Source organism: Oncorhynchus kisutch, linkage group LG17 (assembly GCF_002021735.2).
Source record: "Oncorhynchus kisutch isolate 150728-3 linkage group LG17, Okis_V2, whole genome shotgun sequence".
Taxonomy (NCBI): domain Eukaryota; kingdom Metazoa; phylum Chordata; class Actinopteri; order Salmoniformes; family Salmonidae; genus Oncorhynchus; species Oncorhynchus kisutch.
The window spans coordinates 50602120-50622286 of record NC_034190.2 but is presented as its reverse complement, the minus strand read 5'-3'; the positions used below and the strand labels follow the sequence as shown (position 1 = coordinate 50622286).

The 20167-nt window shown below is 43.3% G+C and overlaps 2 protein-coding genes across 2 annotated transcripts; both read left to right on the top strand.

Moving 5' to 3' along the window:
- Positions 1 to 111: 111 nt before the first annotated feature.
- tmem115 (transmembrane protein 115) lies at positions 112 to 5528 on the top strand. The gene is made up of 2 exons (XM_020506084.2): positions 112 to 1995; positions 2323 to 5528. The coding sequence occupies exons 1-2, from the start codon at positions 1139 to 1141 to the stop codon at positions 2552 to 2554; spliced, it is 1089 nt and encodes a 362-aa protein (XP_020361673.1). The 5' UTR covers positions 112 to 1138; the 3' UTR covers positions 2555 to 5528.
- A 7442-nt stretch (positions 5529 to 12970) lies between these two features.
- On the top strand, positions 12971 to 19079 carry rhoab (ras homolog gene family, member Ab). The gene is made up of 5 exons (XM_020506083.2): positions 12971 to 13325; positions 15216 to 15373; positions 16565 to 16685; positions 16961 to 17091; positions 18257 to 19079. The coding sequence occupies exons 2-5, from the start codon at positions 15218 to 15220 to the stop codon at positions 18428 to 18430; spliced, it is 582 nt and encodes a 193-aa protein (XP_020361672.1). The 5' UTR covers positions 12971 to 13325; positions 15216 to 15217; the 3' UTR covers positions 18431 to 19079.
- Positions 19080 to 20167: the final 1088 nt, after the last annotated feature.

Genomic DNA, 20167 nt, shown 5'->3' with positions numbered 1-20167 from the left:
CTGATGCAGAGTCAATACAGTAGGTGGTGGCATGCACCTATAATATTTATTTGCGGCCCTCCATAATGAAGAAGAAGTTAAAAAATAATAATAATAACTGTTTCCCATAGTGCTCCACGCTGGCGTGACTTGACGCTTTGTGTGTTGGTGACGGTGGCAGTGAGCCCAAGACTCCGTTTTTTGGTCAGTGTGTGTGAAGTGCTGGATTGTCAGTCATCTGTGATTTTATATCGGAATAACGTTGACGTAACCGAATAGGCTCTCTGACATTGTGAAGACGTCATGGATTTCGCGTGAATCTCCGATTTTTGATCACCTCGACAACATTGTTTTGAAGGCCTGTAGCTACTGCTAACTAACGTTACAGGAAAAACTCGAGCTACTGTGGCTAGCTAGCGGTGAATCCTGGGCCGAGGAAAACAAGTGAGGCGCTGGTGCTAATTGTTGTAGTTTTTGGAGTCATACTACTCAAACCCTTTAATCAAATGTTGACTGGTCGTCTTATGAATTCGAATGGTGGATATAAAACATCGTAACAAACTGTCAGACTTCTTTCCCTAGCCATTTAATAGCAACTTAGCAATAACAAGCTAACTAACTTAGCTTATTAGCTACTTATTCCAGCGCTTGCTAGCCAGCCAGCTAATGCTGAAGTATTAACTTAGCCAGCTAGCTGGTTGAAGTTCTTGGTATGATTTCTAAAGTACAGTAACTATTTAATATTTGTGATGTATGTAAGCTTCGAGTATGACACCGTTTGGTGTCAATTGAGAGTAATTCACAGGTTGCTACATATGTTAGCTTAGTAAATTAGCCCAGTTACCTATTCTTAATATCTAATCACACTAGTAAGGTGAGTTCAGTTCGGCAACTATAAAGGGTTATAGCGAGGTAGCAAAGTTTCCCCATCAAGTGTTTTTGAACAGCAATACCATTAAAGGTTCATTTAAACCACCCATTAGCATTGATCAGTCAGATTATTTCCCCTATGAAGCATCACTGTCGAGTGTGGATGTTGTCTGTATCAGCAGATTACGTTTGTTCTTCTTGGCACTGCTGATTAACGGCCAACACGAGAGCAGCTGCAGGTCATACAAACTTACTGATCGGCCCTTGCGCGATACTGACAAACGACACAATGAATCGCTATCTGCCAGTTGCACGACAGCACTTCTTGGGTGCATTAACCAACACTAGCGTTGTGGTGAAGTCCATAAGTGCTATAGTGCTACTTCTGTATCTGCTCTCGTGGGCAGTTGACACTCCATACGCCCTGGGTGTGACGCCTGGCTACCTCTTCCCCCCTAACTTCTGGATCTGGACCCTGGTGACCCATGCTGTGGTGGAGCAGCATGTGTGGGGATTGGTGGCCAATGTTGGGACTGTCATGGCCTGTGGCCGGCTGTTGGAGCCTCTGTGGGGCGCCTTGGAGCTGCTAATCTTTTTTGCCGTGGTCAACATCTCTGCAGGCCTCCTGGCGGGCCTCTCCTACTTGCTCACGTACGTCGCCACCTTTGACCTGGACTACTTGTTTGCTGTGCGAGTCCATGGGGCACCAGCTTTCCTCGGGGGGGTGTTGGTGGCCCTCAAGCAGACCATGGGGGACACGACTGTGCTGCGGGTTCCACAGGTGAGGCTCAAAGCGTCCCCGGCGCTGGTCCTCCTCTGCCTGGCCCTGCTACGCCTCTCTGGCCTGCTGGAGAATGCCGCACCACTGGCGGCCTACAGCTTTGGCGCCCTGGCAGGCTGGGTCTACCTGCGCTTCTACCAGAGGCACAGCCGGGGCCGTGGGGACATGTCAGACCACTTTGCCTTTGCCTCCTTCTTCCCTGAAGTGGTGCAGCCAGTGGTGGGGCTGCTGGCTGGCCTGGTGCACGCAGCCCTGGTGAAGATCAAGGTGTGCAGGAAGATGGTGAAACGCTATGATGTCGGGGCACCTTCCTCCATCACCATCAGTCTGCCGGGGGTAGATCCCCAGGACACAGAGAGGAGGAGGTGAGTGCTGTAGAGGCCCAAATAAACACACACACACACACTCACACAGGGATCCATTACAGCACACAGCCCAATATTTGTTTACCTTCATTATGTGTCTGACACACTTGCAAGCTGTCACGCATACACTATTTGTCCTCAGTTACATAGACGGCAGTTAGGCCTACATATCACCTCGCTCTGCACCTGGAGAGGATCAGTGGCTGTTTGAAAGGGACTCCGAGACACCTGCTATGCCATGATGTAATGCAAACATTTGCTCGGCCTTGCTTGGTAATGGGCAGACACGGTTTGTTTTAAAACGGACTCTGTCTGATCGTCTTACAGGCAGTTGGCGCTGAAGGCCCTGAACGAGCGACTGAAGAAGGTGGAGGACCAGTCGGCCTGGCCGAGCATGGACGACGAAGAGGACGACGATGAGGACGAGGTTCGGGCCGACACCCCGCTGCTCTCTGGACATGAGAGAACCTCGCCAGTAGGGGGGTCTAATGGTTCCCAGAACACCACGGGACAGGAGTCCAGCATCATCAGCTTTGAGGACGCCCCCTCCAGCTCATAACAGACACACTGATACACACTCAGCTATACTAAGTTTTGAATAGCACACACACTACAGTGACTACACCCCCCCCCCCCCTACCCCACTACCCCACACACACACACACACACACACACACTAGCTCTAGCAGTTTTTGACACATTGTCAGGCTTATCAGTTTTTCGCTCTGACTTGCCGAAGTTGTACACAGATTGCTCTCCTGGCCCCACCCGCATATGTCCATTGAAACATGAATGCAATGTACAAACACATTGGACTCTCCCTAGTTTGTCACGTCTCTCCTGAATAAACTATTGAATGGTTGTACAAAATGTTTTTTTAATTACAGCTCTTTTGACCCGAGACGCCTGCTCCACACCTGCTGCTCTCGTCTGACTCCCAGACCTTGTGTCTGAGACGCTACGACCGGAGCAGAGACTCTTGGCCAACTCTCCATCTGTTGCTGTGTGTTGCTATTGTCCCAGAGCAAGCTTTCAGCAGACGGATGCAGATTCTCAATGGTTTTCTAGGTCATCCTTTTGTGCTGATTGGTGTTTAGTCTTCAATGTCTTTGACATCTTTTCTCTCTTCTCCATCACTGAATGACAGTTATGGCCAAATATATATTGACACACTTGCACTTTTCTTAAATAATTCCCTATTACTTCTAAAATAAATTGAAATTAAAAACAAACAGTAACCACACACTGGATTTTCGACATCGCAGTACCAATTTAGCTTATTTATCATTTTAATTTAGAAAGTAAAGACCAATGACATGGACAAAATAATTGGCAACCTTTGGCCAAGATAACTGCAGATAAACGCTCCATCAATGAGCTTGCTGCACCTTTCTGCTGACAATTTGGCCCACTTTTCAGCAGCATACTTCTATAATTCTTCAATAATTCAGGGGGGCCATCCACCAACTGCGGTTTTCAGATCTCGCCAATACGTTTTTGATGTGACTTTGCTGGCAACTTCAGAACAGTCCAGCATCTCTTAACCATTCCTGGATGCTTTTTGATGTGTGTGGGGTTGTTGTCCTGCTGGAAGACCCACAGGCTTCAGTGGAGACACATTTTTTGGACACTGGGTTGAACACTGGACTCCAAAACGCCTGATAATCTGCTCATTTCAAGCAACCCCACAGCATTACCAAACCCCCCCCCCCATCTTTGATTGTAGGGAGGGTGTTATTTTCATTGAAATAATAAATAATTTGTCAGTAAACCCAGATCTGTATTGCCAAAGAGTTCCGATTTTGATTCATTGGTCCACAGAACCTTTTCCCCAGGATTTAGGCTTGTTTAGGTGGGTTTTTGAGAAGTTCAAACATGCTTTTTTTTTGTCTCCAGCAGTGGGGTCTTCCTATGTTTACTAACAACCAAATTAGGCATTCAAAGAAAATAACACCCTCCCTACAATCAACCATGGGGGAGGTTTGGTAATGCTGTAGGGTTGCTTTGCTGCCTTTGGCAGTGCAGGCCTTGAACGTGTGCAGGACATCAGGAAATCTGCAGATTATCAAGGTGCTTTGGAGTGCAATGTTCAACCAGGTGTCTTTGTCAAAGGTTGTGGATCTTCCAGTAGGACAACAACCACAAACACGCATAAAAAGCACCCTGGACTGTTCTAATAGTCAGTGAAGGGTCCAGATCTGAATCACATCTGTGACGATCCATCTATGGCGAGACAGGGCACTTCTCAAACATTGAAGAATAAGAGCAGTTTGTTGCTGAAGATTGGGCCAAATTGCCAGAAGAAAAGGTACAGAAAGCTTATTGATGGCTACAGGAAGCATTTGTTGGAATTTCTTGACTGAGTACTAGCTCCTGGGTGCCAATAATTTTGTTCATGTCATGTGTCTTTATTTTCTAAATTAAAATTGTAAACTTAAGTTTGCAAAAATAAAACTGGTTCTGCAATGTGGAAAATCCAATAACAATGTGTGGAGACCAAACTTAAAAAAAAAAAACTATTTCAACTTATTTTAGAAGGGTGTCAATATATTTGGCAACAACTGTAGGTCTAGATTTACCCCCCCAGCTATTTTACCACTGCTAGATCTTCTGTTTTCAAATGTTTCCAACATTTATGGGGCACCTGATAATTGGACAAGTTGCTCTGTGGATGATGATGATGTGGTTGTTTATTTTTGCTCTGAAGTCAGAGTTGGATTACTCGAAGGGGAACCATGGCCATAATAGATTGAAGATGTGTGGGTCTATCTTCCTTTTTGTTCATACTGTTGATTTGTGTTCTGTCAGAATCTTTAGTTTTTCTGGCCAGCCAGTTTGATTTTGTTTATTTTTACCCGAATGAGTGTGTAACAGGGAGAGCTAGAAGACTAGATGTTGTACACAGGGGTTTCCTGTCATTTCTGAATGGTTTTGGCCTGACAAAGTTCAGCCGCTTTTGACAATGACGGAACAATACAGCAACTGATGCAGGCTCTCTTCTCCCCAGGGAACATCTTGTCGAAATCTCTTGCTCTTTGTTTCTTTCTAGTTTCTCATTTTTTCCCACTATCTGTGTCACGTCTCTGAATGTTGGTTAAGATAAGATCTGCACTCGAATCTTTAAATCAAATAACTTATTTATGAGGTTTGAAATGTTAAGGTGTGGTGAAGGATGCCAATATGGATGCAGTTCTGTTTAATTTGTTGGTGAAGGTGGCCCAAGGATTGGTTCTGATGCCGTTCTGTTTAATTTGTTGGTGAAGGTGGCCCAAGGATTGGTTCTGATGCCGTTCTGTTTAATTTGTTGGTGAAGGTGGCCCAAGGATTGGTTCTGATGCCGTTCTGTTTAATTTGTTGGGGAAGGTGCTTCGAAGCTTGGTTTTCACAGATTTTCCGTGCACCAGACAGGTTCCTCAGATTTCCACTAACGATGTGTTTCTCTTTGTACTGTGACCGTTGCGCAGACTCCTATTTAGTTTCAGATATTTCTCTGTCTCTATATGAAATAAAATACGATTGTATGAAATGTAAAAGTGAATCGTCTTTTTGCAACACTGGGTAGGTAGGTAGTAGTACATGATATTTATTTAGGGTGCTGCTTGCTTGCCCCTCAAATGTGCCACTAGATGGAGCAGTTAACACAGTGGCTGATACTCTTCTGACAACAGAAACAGCTGCCCTCACCAATCTACACACAATACCCCATAATGACAAAGTGAAATTTGTTTTTTAGAACTGTTTGCACATAAATAAATAAATAAATAAACGGAAATACCTTATTTACATATGTATTCAGACCCTTTGCTATGAGACTCGAAATTGAGCTCAGGTGCATCCTGTTTCCATTGATCATCTTTGAGACGTTTCTACAATTTGATTGGAGTCCGCCTGTGGTAAATTCAATTCATTGGACCTGTCTATATAAAGTCCCACAGTTGACAGTGCATGTCAGAGCAAAAACCAAGCCATGAGGTCAAAGGACTTGTCCGTAGAGCTCCGAGACAGGATTGTATCGAGGTACAAGGGTACCTAAACATTTCTGCAGCATTGAAGGTCCCCAAGAACAAATGGAAGAAGTTTGGAACCACCAAGACTCTTCCTGGAGCTGGCTGCCTGGCCAAACTGAGCAATAGGGAGAGAAGGGCCTTGGTCAGGGAGCTGACCAAGAACCCGATGGCCACTGACAGAGCTCCAGAGTTCAAGAAAGACAACCATCTCTACAACACTCCACCAATCAGGCCTTTATGGTAGAGTGGCCAGACAGAAGCCACTCATCAGTTAAAGGCACATGACAGCCCGCTTGGAGTTTGCCAAAAGACACTAAAGGACTCTCAGACCATGAGAAACAAGATTCTCTGGTCTGATGAAACCAAGATTGAATTCTTTGGCCTGAATGCCAAGCATCACATCTGAAGGGAACCTGGCACCATCCCTATGGTGAAGCATGGTGGTAGCAGCATCATGCTGTGGGGATTTATTCAGCGGCAGGAACTGGGAGACTATTCAGGATTGAGGGAAAGATGAACAGAGCAAAGTACAGAGAGATCCTTGATGTGAACTTGCTCCGGAGCGCTCAGGACCTCAGACTGCGGCGAAGGTTCACTTTCCAACAGGACAACGACCCTACGCACACAGCCTAGACAACGCAGGAGTGGCTTCGGGACAAGTCTCTGAATGTCCTTGAGTTGCCCGGCCAGAATCCGAACTTGAACCCAATGGAACATCTCTGGAGAGACCTGAAAATAGCTGTGCAGTGACGCTCCACATCCATCCTGACAGAGCTTGAGAGGATCTGCAGAGAAAAATGGTAGAAACTCCCCAAATACAGGTGTGCCAAGCTTGTATCTTTTCATACCCAGGAAGACTTGAGGCTGTAATGGCTGCCAAAGGTGCTTCAACAAAGTAGAGTAAAGGGTCTGAATGCATGTAAATGTTATATTTTTCCGTTCGTTTTTTTGGGGGGGGGTGCAATTTAATACATTTTTTACTGAGGCTGTAATGTAACAAAATGTGGAAAAAGTCAAGGGGTCTGAACTTTCCCAATGCGCTGTATGTCATGACATGCGCTTTGAAGTGACAAGCTTTTCCGTTGATTACTCCTAGCCTTATTTAGGTGACTTTGACTTACTTTAAAAGGCCTAATAGTAACGTTAAGAATATATCTAGCTTGACTTCTGATATGTGTGACGAACACTAACAGCCGTGATAAGGGTAGTTGAATTTGTTAAACGAAGGAAGGAAGCATAACCGGTCCACTCCTTGATTATCGTTCTCCTAGCAGCAGGATATTATGTTGGCAGATACATTTCTTTCAAAATAAGAGTCGCCCTTGCAAAAGACATGTTAAACTTTGGAAATATTTTTATATTTTTGCAGTACATATTGTTTTCACAGCATTGCAACCACCTTTGAACTTTATTCTACTTTATTCTTAACATTGTATTATTTACACCAGCATTTATTTTGAAAGTTTACACCAATACTGGTATGTTGAAAGCTACTGTGTAGGCTATATTTAAAGAAATACACTTAATAAATTACAAATATATGTTATTGGAATTACTCAACAGAGTCTCAAAGTTAAATGGGTCTCTGATGCTGGGCAATCAATTTAATAAAGAGTGATGGTGACTCATTACGCTACTTACTTCATTCAATACACTGTAATAGACTGTACATGAGATGCATATTGGCTTGTAGAGAACACTTTACTACCTGACCTAGCTAAAGTGAGGTGGGAAATACTCAGCAGGGTCTCTACTAAGCAAATATAGCCCTGAAATGAATACACACTCAACAACAACAAAATAAAACATTATTTTTTAATCTAAAATAAATCTAATTTATTTACAAATTAAATGTAATGATTAACCAGGCTACTAGGACACAGCATAATCACACTTTCTGAACAGCAATGGAGAAAAAATATTTACAAGTTGTAGGCCGATATGTGCTTCTTGATCTATCAAGGTTAGCAGTATACAGTAAAGGCCTATTAACTAGTTTCAGCAACAACAACAAAAAAACTTGGATTATTTACAAGCTATATTGTCAAGCTATAGGGCAGCAAAGACACTTTTTGTAGCGTTTACAATGCACTATGGAAGACAAGGCTGACAGTAAACAGTACAATCAAGCTTTCAGAGTAACAACGGAGAACAGTTACAAGTTTACAGGCCTCTAATGTGTTGCTTTAGCAGTATACTGTAAATGCCTGTCAACCAAGATTTCTAAACCAATAACAGAGACGAGATTGAAAGATAATACCGTTTCTGTATTGGATTATCTATCAAGGTCAACAAAGGCTTTTTCTGTAGAGTTTAAAATGTTAAACATGCACTTGCGTGCCATTGTGACAACGCATATTTACACTGCCGTCTAAATAAGACTGCTTTACAGAATAAGCACACATAAACACCCCAACTACTAGCATCTGACTGTTTTCTAAACTGGTAGGACGAATGAGAAAAATCATAGTTTAGTGTCACATCCACTACAAATCCATGCACTGCCAGATATTGTAAAGCCATGTATTTCTGAAGTGGAAGTAGTGTGTCCTTTAATTCACGTTCATACTGATTTAGGAATCCATCATTTTAAGATTTAATGTAATGCAATTACTGCTACTAACTATATGCTGCAAATCTACGGCTATGACTGTCCAATGTGACGTTAAGTTGACAGGCACTATTACGCGCTCAAAACGCCACCAATTGTGCACCATTCCAGGCACATTTGGCATTGCCTCTTTGCTGTCACAAAACAGACTCTGTAATTCCTGACTCACAAAAGACATTAACACAAATTGCTCCTTCAGATGTGAATTCAAAAGATCATTGAACCCATCAATTATTCGGTCATTGAACCACTTGTTGTCACTGCTTAATATGTTATAATCCTCTTTAGCAAGTGGAGATGGAAGACGTTTGGCGGTCTCTGGAATTTGACGTTTAGACCCAGATGAGTCATTTATCAGAACACAGACAGATGACTTTTGTCTTTCTGAAGAAAATGTTGCACTTTTTCACTATGTTACTTTTCGTATGATACCAGATAGAACACAGCTTGCTTCAGGCATTATTGGACATTCTCTAAGGTATATATTGATACTTGAGTTTGCCATGTAATGTGTACTATTCCCCAAATGGGTTATTATCTGAAAATGCTATAATACTAGAAAAGAGGTGTATGTTATATATGCAGGATATTTTATTTGTCAGGCCAAGCAATTGATCTGATGCTCTCCTTCTCCGTGGCCGACGTGAGTAAGATATTTAAGCGTGTTAACCCTCGCAGGGCTGCCGGCTCAGACGGCATCCCTAGCCCTGTCCTTAGAGAATGTGCAGACCAACTGGCTGGTGTGTTTATGGACATATTCAATCTCTCCCTATCCCAGTCTGCTGTCCCCACATCCTTCAAGTTGGCCACCATTGTTCCTGTACCCAAGAAAGCAAAGGTAACTGAACTAAATGACTTCACTTCTGTCATCACGAAGTGCTTTGAGAGACTAGTCAAGGAACATATCACCTCCACCTTACCTGACACCCTAGACTCACTTCAATTTGCTTACCGCCCCAATAGATCCACAGACGATGCAATCGCCATCACTCTGCACACTGCCCATCCCATCTGGACAAGAGGAATGCCTATGTAAGAATGCTGTTCATTGACTATAGCTCAGCATTAGCACCATAGTACCCTCCAAACGCATCATTAAGCTTGAGGCCCTGGGTCTGAACCCCGCCCTGTGCAACTGGGTCCTGGACTTCCTGACGGGCCACCCCCAGGTGGGGAAGGTAGGAAACAACACCTCCACTTCGCTGATCCTCAACACTGGGGCCCCACAAGGGTGCGTGCTCAGCCCCCTCCTGTACTCCCTGCCCACCCATGACTGCGTGGCCTAGCATGCCTCCAACTCAAATCATCAAGTTTGCAGACGACACAACAGTAGTAGGCTTGATTACCAACAATGACGAGACAGCCTACAGGGAGGAGGTGAGGGCCCTCGGAGTGTGGTGCCAGGAAAATAACCTCTCACTCAACATCAACAAAACAAAGGAGATGATTGTGGACTTCAGGAAACAGTAAAGGGAGCACCCCCCTATTCACATCGACGAGACCTCAGTGGCGAAGGTTGAAAACTTCAAGTTCCTCTGCATACACATCACTGACTAATTGAAATGGTCCACCCACACAACAGCACATCTTCAACCTCAGGAGGCTGAAGAAATTTGTCATGACACCTAAAACTTTTACAGATGCAATTGAGAGCATCCTGTCAGGCTGTATCACCGCTTGATACGGCAACTGCACCGCCCGCATCCGCAGGGCTCTCCAGAGGGTGGTGCAGTCTGCACAACGCATCACCGGGAGCAAACTACCTGCCCTCCAGGACACCTACAGCACCCGATGTCACAGGAAGGCCAAACAGATTATCAAGGACAACAACCGCCCGAGCCATTGCCTGTTCACCCTGCTACCATCCAGAAGGTAAGGACAGTACAGGTGCATCAAAGCTGGGACCGAGAGACTGAAAAACAGCTTCTATCACAAGGCAATCAGACTGTTAAATAGCCATCACTAGCACAGAGAGGCCGCTGCTTATATACATACAGTTGAAGTCAGAAGTTTAATGACTCCAACCTAAGTGTTTCAACCACTCCACACATTTTTTTTAACAAACTATAGTTTTGGCAAGTCGGTTAGGACATCTACTTTGTGCATGACACAAGTATTTTTTCCAACAATTGTTTACAGACAGATTATTTCACTTATAACTCACTGTATCACAATTCCAGTGGGTCAGAAGTTTACATACACTAAGTTGACTGTGCCTTTAAACAGCTTGGAAAATTTCTGGAAATTATCTCATGGCTTTAGAAGCTTCTGATTGCCTAATTGACTAAATTTGAGTAAATTGGAGGTGTACCTGTGGATGTATTTCAAGGCCTACCTTCAAACTCAGTGCCTCTTTGCTTGACCTCATGGGAAAATCAAAAGAAATCAGCCAAAAATTGTAGACCTCCACGAGTCTGGTTCATCCTTGGGAGCAATTTCCAGACACCTGAAGGTACCACGTTCATCTGTACAAACAATAGTACATAAATATAAACACCATGGGACCACGCAGCCATCATACCGCTCATGAAGTAGACTTGTTCTGTCTCCTAGAGATTAACGTACTTTGATTCGAAAAGTATGAATCAAGAACGACAGCAAAGGACCTTGTGAAGATGCTGGAGGAAACAGGTACAAAAGTATCTATATCCACAGTAAAACGAGTCCTATATGAATGGCCACTCAGCAAGAAAGAAGCCCCTGCTCCAAACTGTCATAAAAATGCCAGACTACGGTTTGCAACTGCACATAGGGAGAAAGATTGTACTTTTTGTAGAAATGTCCTCTGGTCTGATGAAATGAAATTAGAACTGTTTGGCCATAATGACCATCATTTTGTTTGGAGGAAAAAGGGGGAGGCTTGCAAGCCGAAGAACACTATCCTAACCGAGAGGCACGGAGGTGGCAGCATCATGTTGTGGGGGTGCTTTGCTGCAGGAGGGACTGGTGCACTTCACAAAATAGATGGCATCATGATGGAGGAAAATTATGTGTATATATTGAAGCAACATCTCAAGATATCAGTCAGGAAGTTAAAGTTTGGTCGCAAATGGGTCTTTCAAATGGACAATACTTCCAAAGTTGTGGCAAAACGGCTTAAGGACAACAAAGTCAAGGTATTGGAGTGGCCATCACAAAGCCCTGACCTCTATCCTATAGAACATTTGTGAGCAGAACTGAAGAAGCGTATGCGAGCAAGGAGGCCTATAAACCTGACTCAGTTACACCAGCTCTGTCAGGAGGAATGGGCCAAAATTCACCCAACTTATTATGGGAAGCTTGTGGAAGGCTACCCAAAATGTTTGACCCAAGTTAAACAATTTAAAGGCAATGCTACCAAATACTAATTGAGTGTATGTAAACTTCTGACCCACTGGGAATGTGATGAAAGAAATAAAAGCTGAAATAAATTATTACCTAGATTAAATGTCAGGAATTATTCAAATGTATTTGGCTAAGGTGTATGTAAACTTCCGACTTCAACTGTAGACTTGAAATCACTGGCCACTTTAATAAATGGAACACTAGTCACTTTAATAATGTTTACATATCTTGCATTACTCATCTCATATGTATATACTGTATTCTATACTATTCTACTGTATCTTAGTCTATGCCGCTCTGACATTGCTCGTCCATATATACTGTATGTGTATATGTTTAGTTCCATTCCTTAATTAGATTTGTGTGTATTGGGTATATGTTTGGAAATTGCTAGATATTACCTGTTAGATATTACTGCACCGTCGGAGCTAGAAGCACAAGCATTTCGCTACACCCACAATAACATCTGCTAAACACATGTATGTGACCAATCAAAATGGATTTGATTTGTGAAGGCTGGCCTTAGACTGATTTAAATGTGTAAAGGTGCAGCTATTACCATCACAATTAGGTTAATCTAGGTCGTTAACAGGTATGCCAGTACATCACTGTTTACATTGTGTCTTTGTTTACATTTAATTTCATACCGGAAGCAGCAAGGCAAGCAAAACAAATAACTGATATTCAACACAACAACAGTACATTCATTTATTGTTTTGGAATTAGTATAATATAACACAGTGCCCCTCCAAAACTAATCATATTTGGTTATACCCTACTGAGTATTTCCCACCCCCCTTTAGCTGAGACAGGTAGAAAAGTTCTCTCTACAGCCCAATATTGTCAATATACCTCTATCAGTGTCAACATTGTATTTGTTTCATTATTGTTTTTTCTCTTAAATTACTAATGGAATTTTCTTGTTGGCACAATAAAAGTAGCCATTGGTAAAAATTATATCATTTGAATTAGTTATCAATATTGCAATGTTTAGAAATGCAGGCTTTTATTTTGAAGGTTTAGTGATTACCATACAAAAGTGACGTCCTCGTTTATGCTGCTGGCAGAATAGTAGTTAGTCACTTCTTGGTTCCTTTCTTGCATCCTTTTTGGTGTGAAAATGTTTCTGAATGCACTTAGCTAGCTTTTATATCAACAATATCAACTGTTGGATGCTGATCGAAACCGAATCTCAAACGGAGATACGTTAAAGGCAGAAATACTTTACTCATGCAACGTGCACGCGCAGGCGTGGCTCACGCTCGTTTCCGCCACCCCTCCCCCCTAGCGCGTACACGCGAAGTAATTCATTGTATCGGATTGAAACGAGGGTTATCGACGAAGCACCATTGCCCTGGGAAAACGACTACTAGCCATCTAAACAACAGGTAAAACTACTTTTGAATCACTTATCGCAATAAAAGTTTTATATGACAACATTGGTGAAGTGTAATTATCGGATAAATTGTTAGAAAGTTGTCCCTTACCGTCGTCTGTCTCGCTTTTCCAATCGAGCGGAGGAGTCCTCGATAGCTTCCGCACTGACAGCTAACTGGCTAGTTAGCCAACACTGTTGACAACTAAGCTCCATTGTTTTATCACAAAGTTTTTATCCCCATATGAATTGAATCGCTGAATCACGCCCATGTAGTTAACGCATCCACAGAAGTTAACTTGGTACAGCTAGCAGTAACGAGTCAGTATTTCAAACAAACCGGCGTGTCAGTTTGTTGCTAGTTAATGTAACAATTACGTTAGCTAACTAACTTGACCAGTGGTAAACTAGCCAAACTCGAACGTTATCGATCATCAACACGACAATATTCTGATCAGTTAGCTATATTAACTGTCAAGTAGTTAACTACTTGTGGCTGTTTTTTGTGTTTTTATTTTACGTGCAATCCTGTAAGCGGGTTCTAACATTGGCTAGCTACGGTAGCTACTCTTCTTAGCTAGTTATGACTGTTAGCTATCAAACCCCATTTGTTTAGATCTGATTGGGTGGCTCAGCTTGGCCCATACATTGCAAGTATTAGCGTTGGTCTCTAACGACCTCTTTTTGTATTTCATTTTTTAAAATTTTAACTTCAGTGACCAGAGACTGTTTAGCGGGTGGAGAGCTAGCGAAGGGAGTTTGTTTGGAATGTGACGATCTGTTGATGTCTTGACGCCATCTTACTGAACATTTTAATGACCCACCCTATAGGCAAATGTACTTAGCTTTAGTAGCTAATGTTAGCTACTTAAAATTATTGTCCATCCTAAATAGTCGGAGTTGAGGTCTGGTCAGCCAATAAACTCAAATCTGCATTACGGTTTCTGATTCTGTCTTGCATGTGAGGAACTTCATTGCACTGCTCATGCGGTTAATGGGGACATCACTGATCGCTACGATACTGCGTGACATAAATACTTACCCCTCGATCACACCAACGGTGTTATTGCGCAAAATGGTAGCTATGCAGCAGTATCTGGATACGGGTGAAAGAAAAGTTCAACATTCTGCTACCATTTCTGTCAAACCGTCATTTGACTACCAACCCTGTGGACACCATGCCGTGGTAGAAGCTAACGCCTCGACAGTGTAATTGCGTTTTGGTACACCAGAAGTACATTAATTTCCAATGGAACACTCTATTTGCGTTGCAGCATTGAGTTGCAGGGGCAGTTGCACTACGTTCTGTGTGGTGTATACATGTGGGCCACACGTCCCATGTATCTTAGACTGAGTGACATGTTTTCCACCTTGAGTGCACCATTCATTCAGGGTCCTGACTTGTGATCCTAACATTCAACAATTAGTTTCACCCGAGCATCAATCCAATAACTAAATAGACGGCATCATTCTCTCTCCCTCCTCCTTGCACACATATTTACATGAGGAAACTCACTCAACGGTTATTAGTGGGGATTACCAGCTTACGGTGTAGGGTATACACCACATCTGCAGTTTGTTCTGAATCAACAGCCTGGTTGGTTAACATTGGTTGTTGATCTCTGCCCAGGCAGGGAATTGTAGGACACTGACAGACAACCAGCGGGTTAAATATAAGCGTAAACTATCCCTTAACCTCTGCTGGTGCTGAACCCTGTGTTTTTCCTCTGGGGGGTCATTCAAGAATACAAGTTTGGCTGTAAGCTTTGCTTTCCCCACAATAGTGTTGAAGAGTCCAGTCAATCAATCGCACTGATCCTATGAGGCCACGGACGTTGTGAAACCCTGTTCAATATGAGGCTGTTATCTTTCTTGTGTTTCTTCATGCGTCTTCTCTCCTCAGGCATGGCGGCGATTCGTAAGAAGCTGGTGATCGTGGGAGATGGTGCCTGTGGGAAGACCTGTCTGTTGATAGTCTTCAGCAAAGACCAGTTCCCCGAGGTCTACGTACCCACTGTCTTTGAGAACTATGTGGCTGACATCGAGGTGGACAGCAAGCAGGTAATGCATACAGATGCAACCACACGCTGTCTATTTCTCAGTTGAATGTGTAAACCAGGTTAGGTGGAATGCATAGGCCTAATTGCTAGCAGGTTTTCAGGGGTGGTTTCAGTGTTGGCGTGTTTCAACGGTGGCATTGCTGGTCTTGGCTGTCGTGGTATCGGCTGGTTAGGATTGAGCTGAATTTAGGAGGCAGATGGGTATAATGGCATGGCACATGTTTATTCAGTTGACCAAGTAATAAAAACATATTAGGTGCAGCATATGCTCCTGAAGAATGTAATGCATATGTAATCTAAAGCTGTAATGTAAGATCTTATGGCACTTTATTAGATAGAGGTCCGATGGGGTTATAAACCCAGGTGTCCTGTCCTCAAAATGCTTTGACCAGAAATCTGGGACGTCTAGCCTAGTTTTTATTGGTTAAATTAATTCCACTTCATGTGTCATACTCGTAGAAGTGTCTTGCTCTAATTTGCTTTCCCCGCTTACCCTTGGTAGTGAATTTTATTTTTTCCCTTTAGTGTGTCAGTGATGAATGCCTTCATGAAATGTCCAGTTATCCATTTTCAAAGTGTTGTTTTTCTGGCGTTGTCCTCTTGTTCATTAGTCATTGAAGTTGACCTACCTCTAAAACCAATATCCAGTTTTTCCAAACAATGTCTGTATGTCCACGAAAGTCTGCAGTAGGCAGACCTCATTAACTGTTGAATTTACACTTGACTCTCTTTATTATAGATGGCACATCTATGGTTTATTTCTGTTGGTTCACTAGAACAGCTGCCATCCATTCACATGAACACTAACAGCTGCCATCCATTCACATGAACACTAGCAGCTGCCATCCATCCACATGAACACTAACAGCTGCCATCCATCCACATGAACACTAACAGCTGCCATCCATCCACATGAACACTAACAGCTGCCATCCATCCGCATGAACACCTTGTCCAGTAGGGACTAAATAGGAAATAGTTTTGAAATGGGCAGTCTTCTAAGATGAATAATAGATATATTGGATTGTGGTTTCAAAACAAGGTCCCGGTTTGATACATATTGTAGTTCCATATGTATATTGTATAGCAAGTCCATAAAGTATCACAATCCTCAACGGTATAGAGATGTTTGTTGTTGTTGCACGTCTAGCCCTATGTGGATTACCAGTGGTGGTTGTCTACTCTGTACTAGGTGGAGCTGGCTCTGTGGGATACAGCTGGCCAAGAGGACTACGACAGGCTTCGCCCCCTCTCCTACCCTGACACTGACGTCATCCTCATGTGCTTCTCCATTGACAGCCCAGACAGTTTGGGTGAGGTCACACACACACACTCAGACTTGCCCTCTGTCTTACCATCATCAGCACACAGTTTCCTTTTATTGCCATTGCTAGAATAGAGGTGGTTTGTTCAGCCCATTCTGGCTAGTGAAGTTCTCACTCAGACACAAGCATAAGACAGCAATAGCTCTTCTCTCCAACCTTCTGTACTGTACACTACCTACAGCTGGCCTACTGCACTGGGGCATTGGCACGTGTGCCTGTCTGACCCCCCCCCCCCCCCCCCCCAACCTTTTGCTCTTTTACAGAGAACATTCCAGAGAAATGGACTCCCGAGGTCAAACACTTCTGTCCCAACGTTCCCATCATCCTCGTAGGCAACAAGAAGGACCTGCGCAATGATGAACACACACGTCGCGAGTTGGCCAAGATGAAACAGGCACGTAGAAAGAACACCAATGTTTCCCATCTACACCAACTCTTCAGACGATAAACGAACTGGGTTGAGAAGTTCCACATTGGCCACAAAGCTTTTGGGGAACTTGCCCTAGGTCTAGACCAGGAATGGGCAACTTTGATGGGTGTGGGGGCCACAAAATCTGAACTCCTCTTGAGGGACCGCAGTTGCTCGGGGGGGTCTGTGTACCCACATCCATCCCTCCCACATAGTGAGCAAAACATATTAGTGCCCCCCCTCTCTTGACAGCAGGAGACATTGTTGAAGTTTGAGTTAATTTCATGCAATTCTACACATTTTGTCATGGGGTATAGAGAACAATGTTGCCGTTTAAAGCAGGTTTGCTGTTACTTGAAACTTTGCCATAGGGTGAAGACGACGTAGCAATTTTATAACAAATGTAATTTATTCTGCTTGTTTTGCCACGAGGTGAAGGTGGAAAAGTGTCAGTTTTTTAGAGCCAATTTCCTACAATTCTACACATTTTGCCACATTGTGGAAATAATTGTTTGTAGTTTTTAATATGATATCTGAGTGAGACTAAAGAAATCTATGTGGGCACCCGTCAATGTTCCCTCAAATTCTTTCCGGCACTGGTTTGCTGAGCGCAAACTTAAACGTAAAAAATGAAGTGCAACTTCCAGCAAAAAAACAATATAAGAAAATACAACCCATAACATTTAAACATGGAAATAGCTATTCAGTCTACAGTAGCAGCCAATGTGTGGTGTTCAATGTAGGTCGACATTCCATGAGACTTTCGAAAAGATTATGCAGGGCTTGACATTAACCTGTTTATCCACTTGTCCTTCAGACAAGGTGACTGAAAATGTTTGATGCAAGAAACCACTTTCAAAATAAAATGCATTGTTATTCCCATACCATTATTACAGAGAATCAGACAATTGATACAAGGGCCTTAAATTGATACGAATGCCTTAAAAAGGGCCCACTGGCTGCCAGTTTATTTTATATACTTTTTTATTTGACCTTTTTATGGAACTAGCCAAGTCATTTAGAACCGTTTCTTATTTACAATGACGGCCTTTTCCATCCCTGGCATATGCCATTCAGCTGTATCACTCTTTCCCCGTTATATGGTCAGTGTATTGGTTGTCCTGACAGTGTCTCTTAACTCTCTCTGTAGGAGCCAGTGAAGCCAGAGGAGGGCCGCGACATGGCCAACAGGATTGGAGCGTTCGGCTACATGGAGTGCTCAGCCAAGTCGAAGGATGGGGTGCGGGAGGTGTTTGAGATGGCCACCAGGGCGGCGCTACAGGCCCGGAGGGGCAAGAAGAGCAATAAATGTCTCCTGCTGTAGAGTGCATGACAGGACCATGTACCAGGGGCTCTGGCAAGTGTGTGGTTGGAGAAGCACCCGTTTACATCCCACCAAATCCCTGACCCCCTCCTCCACCCCCCTCACACTCGCCGGCCGCTGGAGCTTGTCTCCTTGCTTTGGGAGATGATCCCTGAACGTAGGTTTTTTTTTTCTAGCTATTTTTTTTTTTACTCATTTTTAAAAAGTCATGGAAAACATTTATCAGTATTTAAATTGGAGGTGAGGGGAGAACCCGGGACTGCTTTTTGTTTTAAAATGCTATACCTTGAAATCTTTCACCTTCCAAATGCTGTTGTTGGGCCTGTCGGGAGAAGGGCTGGCCTCGGGACTGCCAGTTAAGTGCTCTGCCTGCCTGGACTCTGTGTTGGCTGCTTTCAGTTTGTTTGGAACACAAACAGGGCTGATAACTGCTTTAAATTGTAGTCTCTGTTATGTACAAATCATTCTTAGTTTTTGGATGTGAAACCGTAAAGTAAGTGTTGAAACAAATAAACAGGAAAACATGATGTATGCAAATCTGTAAATATAAGGCATGGGTATATTCATATGTACACACGTACATAACTGGAAACTGTATTTTTAAACTAGCCTTAGTTACATTGTGTAATAAATTACATTCTTTAACCCATTTCCTTTTTTTTTTGTGGTGGGAATTGAATGACTGCACTAGTGAGGATGTTTTTCTGAGATGTTAAAGGTTCAGAACCACCTGATAACAATCTTAATTTATTTGACAAAGCCCTTTTTAGATCAGTGGTTGTTACAAAACGCTTAACAGATACCCATAAGAGCAAGCAATGCAGAAGCACAGTGGTCAGGAAAAACTCCCTAGCCTAGAAAGAAGAAACCTGGAGTGCCCAGACTCAGTGGTGACCAGTCCAAATCTGAGTTGGCAAATTTTTGGGGGCATACGCTTGGGGTCAATAAGGATTCCAAGTTAAAATATATTTTTACATACAATTACATTCTTGTCGAATATTAATCAATTATGCTGTTTGTAAGAAGGTCAAGCTTCTAGCCCCTTACATTGTGACAATTGGCTAATAAATTACAACTTCATAGCTGGCACAGAATATTTCGTGCCAGGTTTGAGACGAGTCATTCTGTTTGCGGAGCTTCAATATTTGTCTGCTGTCAAGACTGCAACTGAAAAAACAACGGATAACCATTTGAGGCAGCAAAATCTGACACGGCTGCTAAAAAAGGAAGGAAACCCGTCACCGAGCCCCCACCCTCAGCCGGTTACACCCAAACACCCATCTCGAGAAAGGCTGATGTATTGCACAGCTTCGCTCTTTCTTGTGCAAGCCTTGAGAGGAGCCGTGGCCATGAGGCTAGAGCTGAAAAAGCCTCCGTTGCCGCCTAGTCATTCTCGGTCTGTTCTCTCATCTCAGCCTCCACCGACCGAGGCCAGCTTGGTAGTAGCGCACTGTAGAGTCAAACTGGGGCTTTATATACTGGGCTATTTTTAGCCTCAAAGAGTGAAACTATTTTTAACCAATATGAGCTCATCTTTCTCTGGGCCGCCCAATGAGGGGGAGGAGTAGTTTGGAGGCGGGTTAAACGACGAGTATAGGCCTATCTGCTGTGAGTGGCTGCTCGACCTGCACAGTGTTTAATATATTTCCGAAACGACACGGATTGCCTTGCAGTGATTCATCGGCGCCAAAATGTTTTGGACTCGCCCAGATGAAAAACACCATACCCATGTTCAGG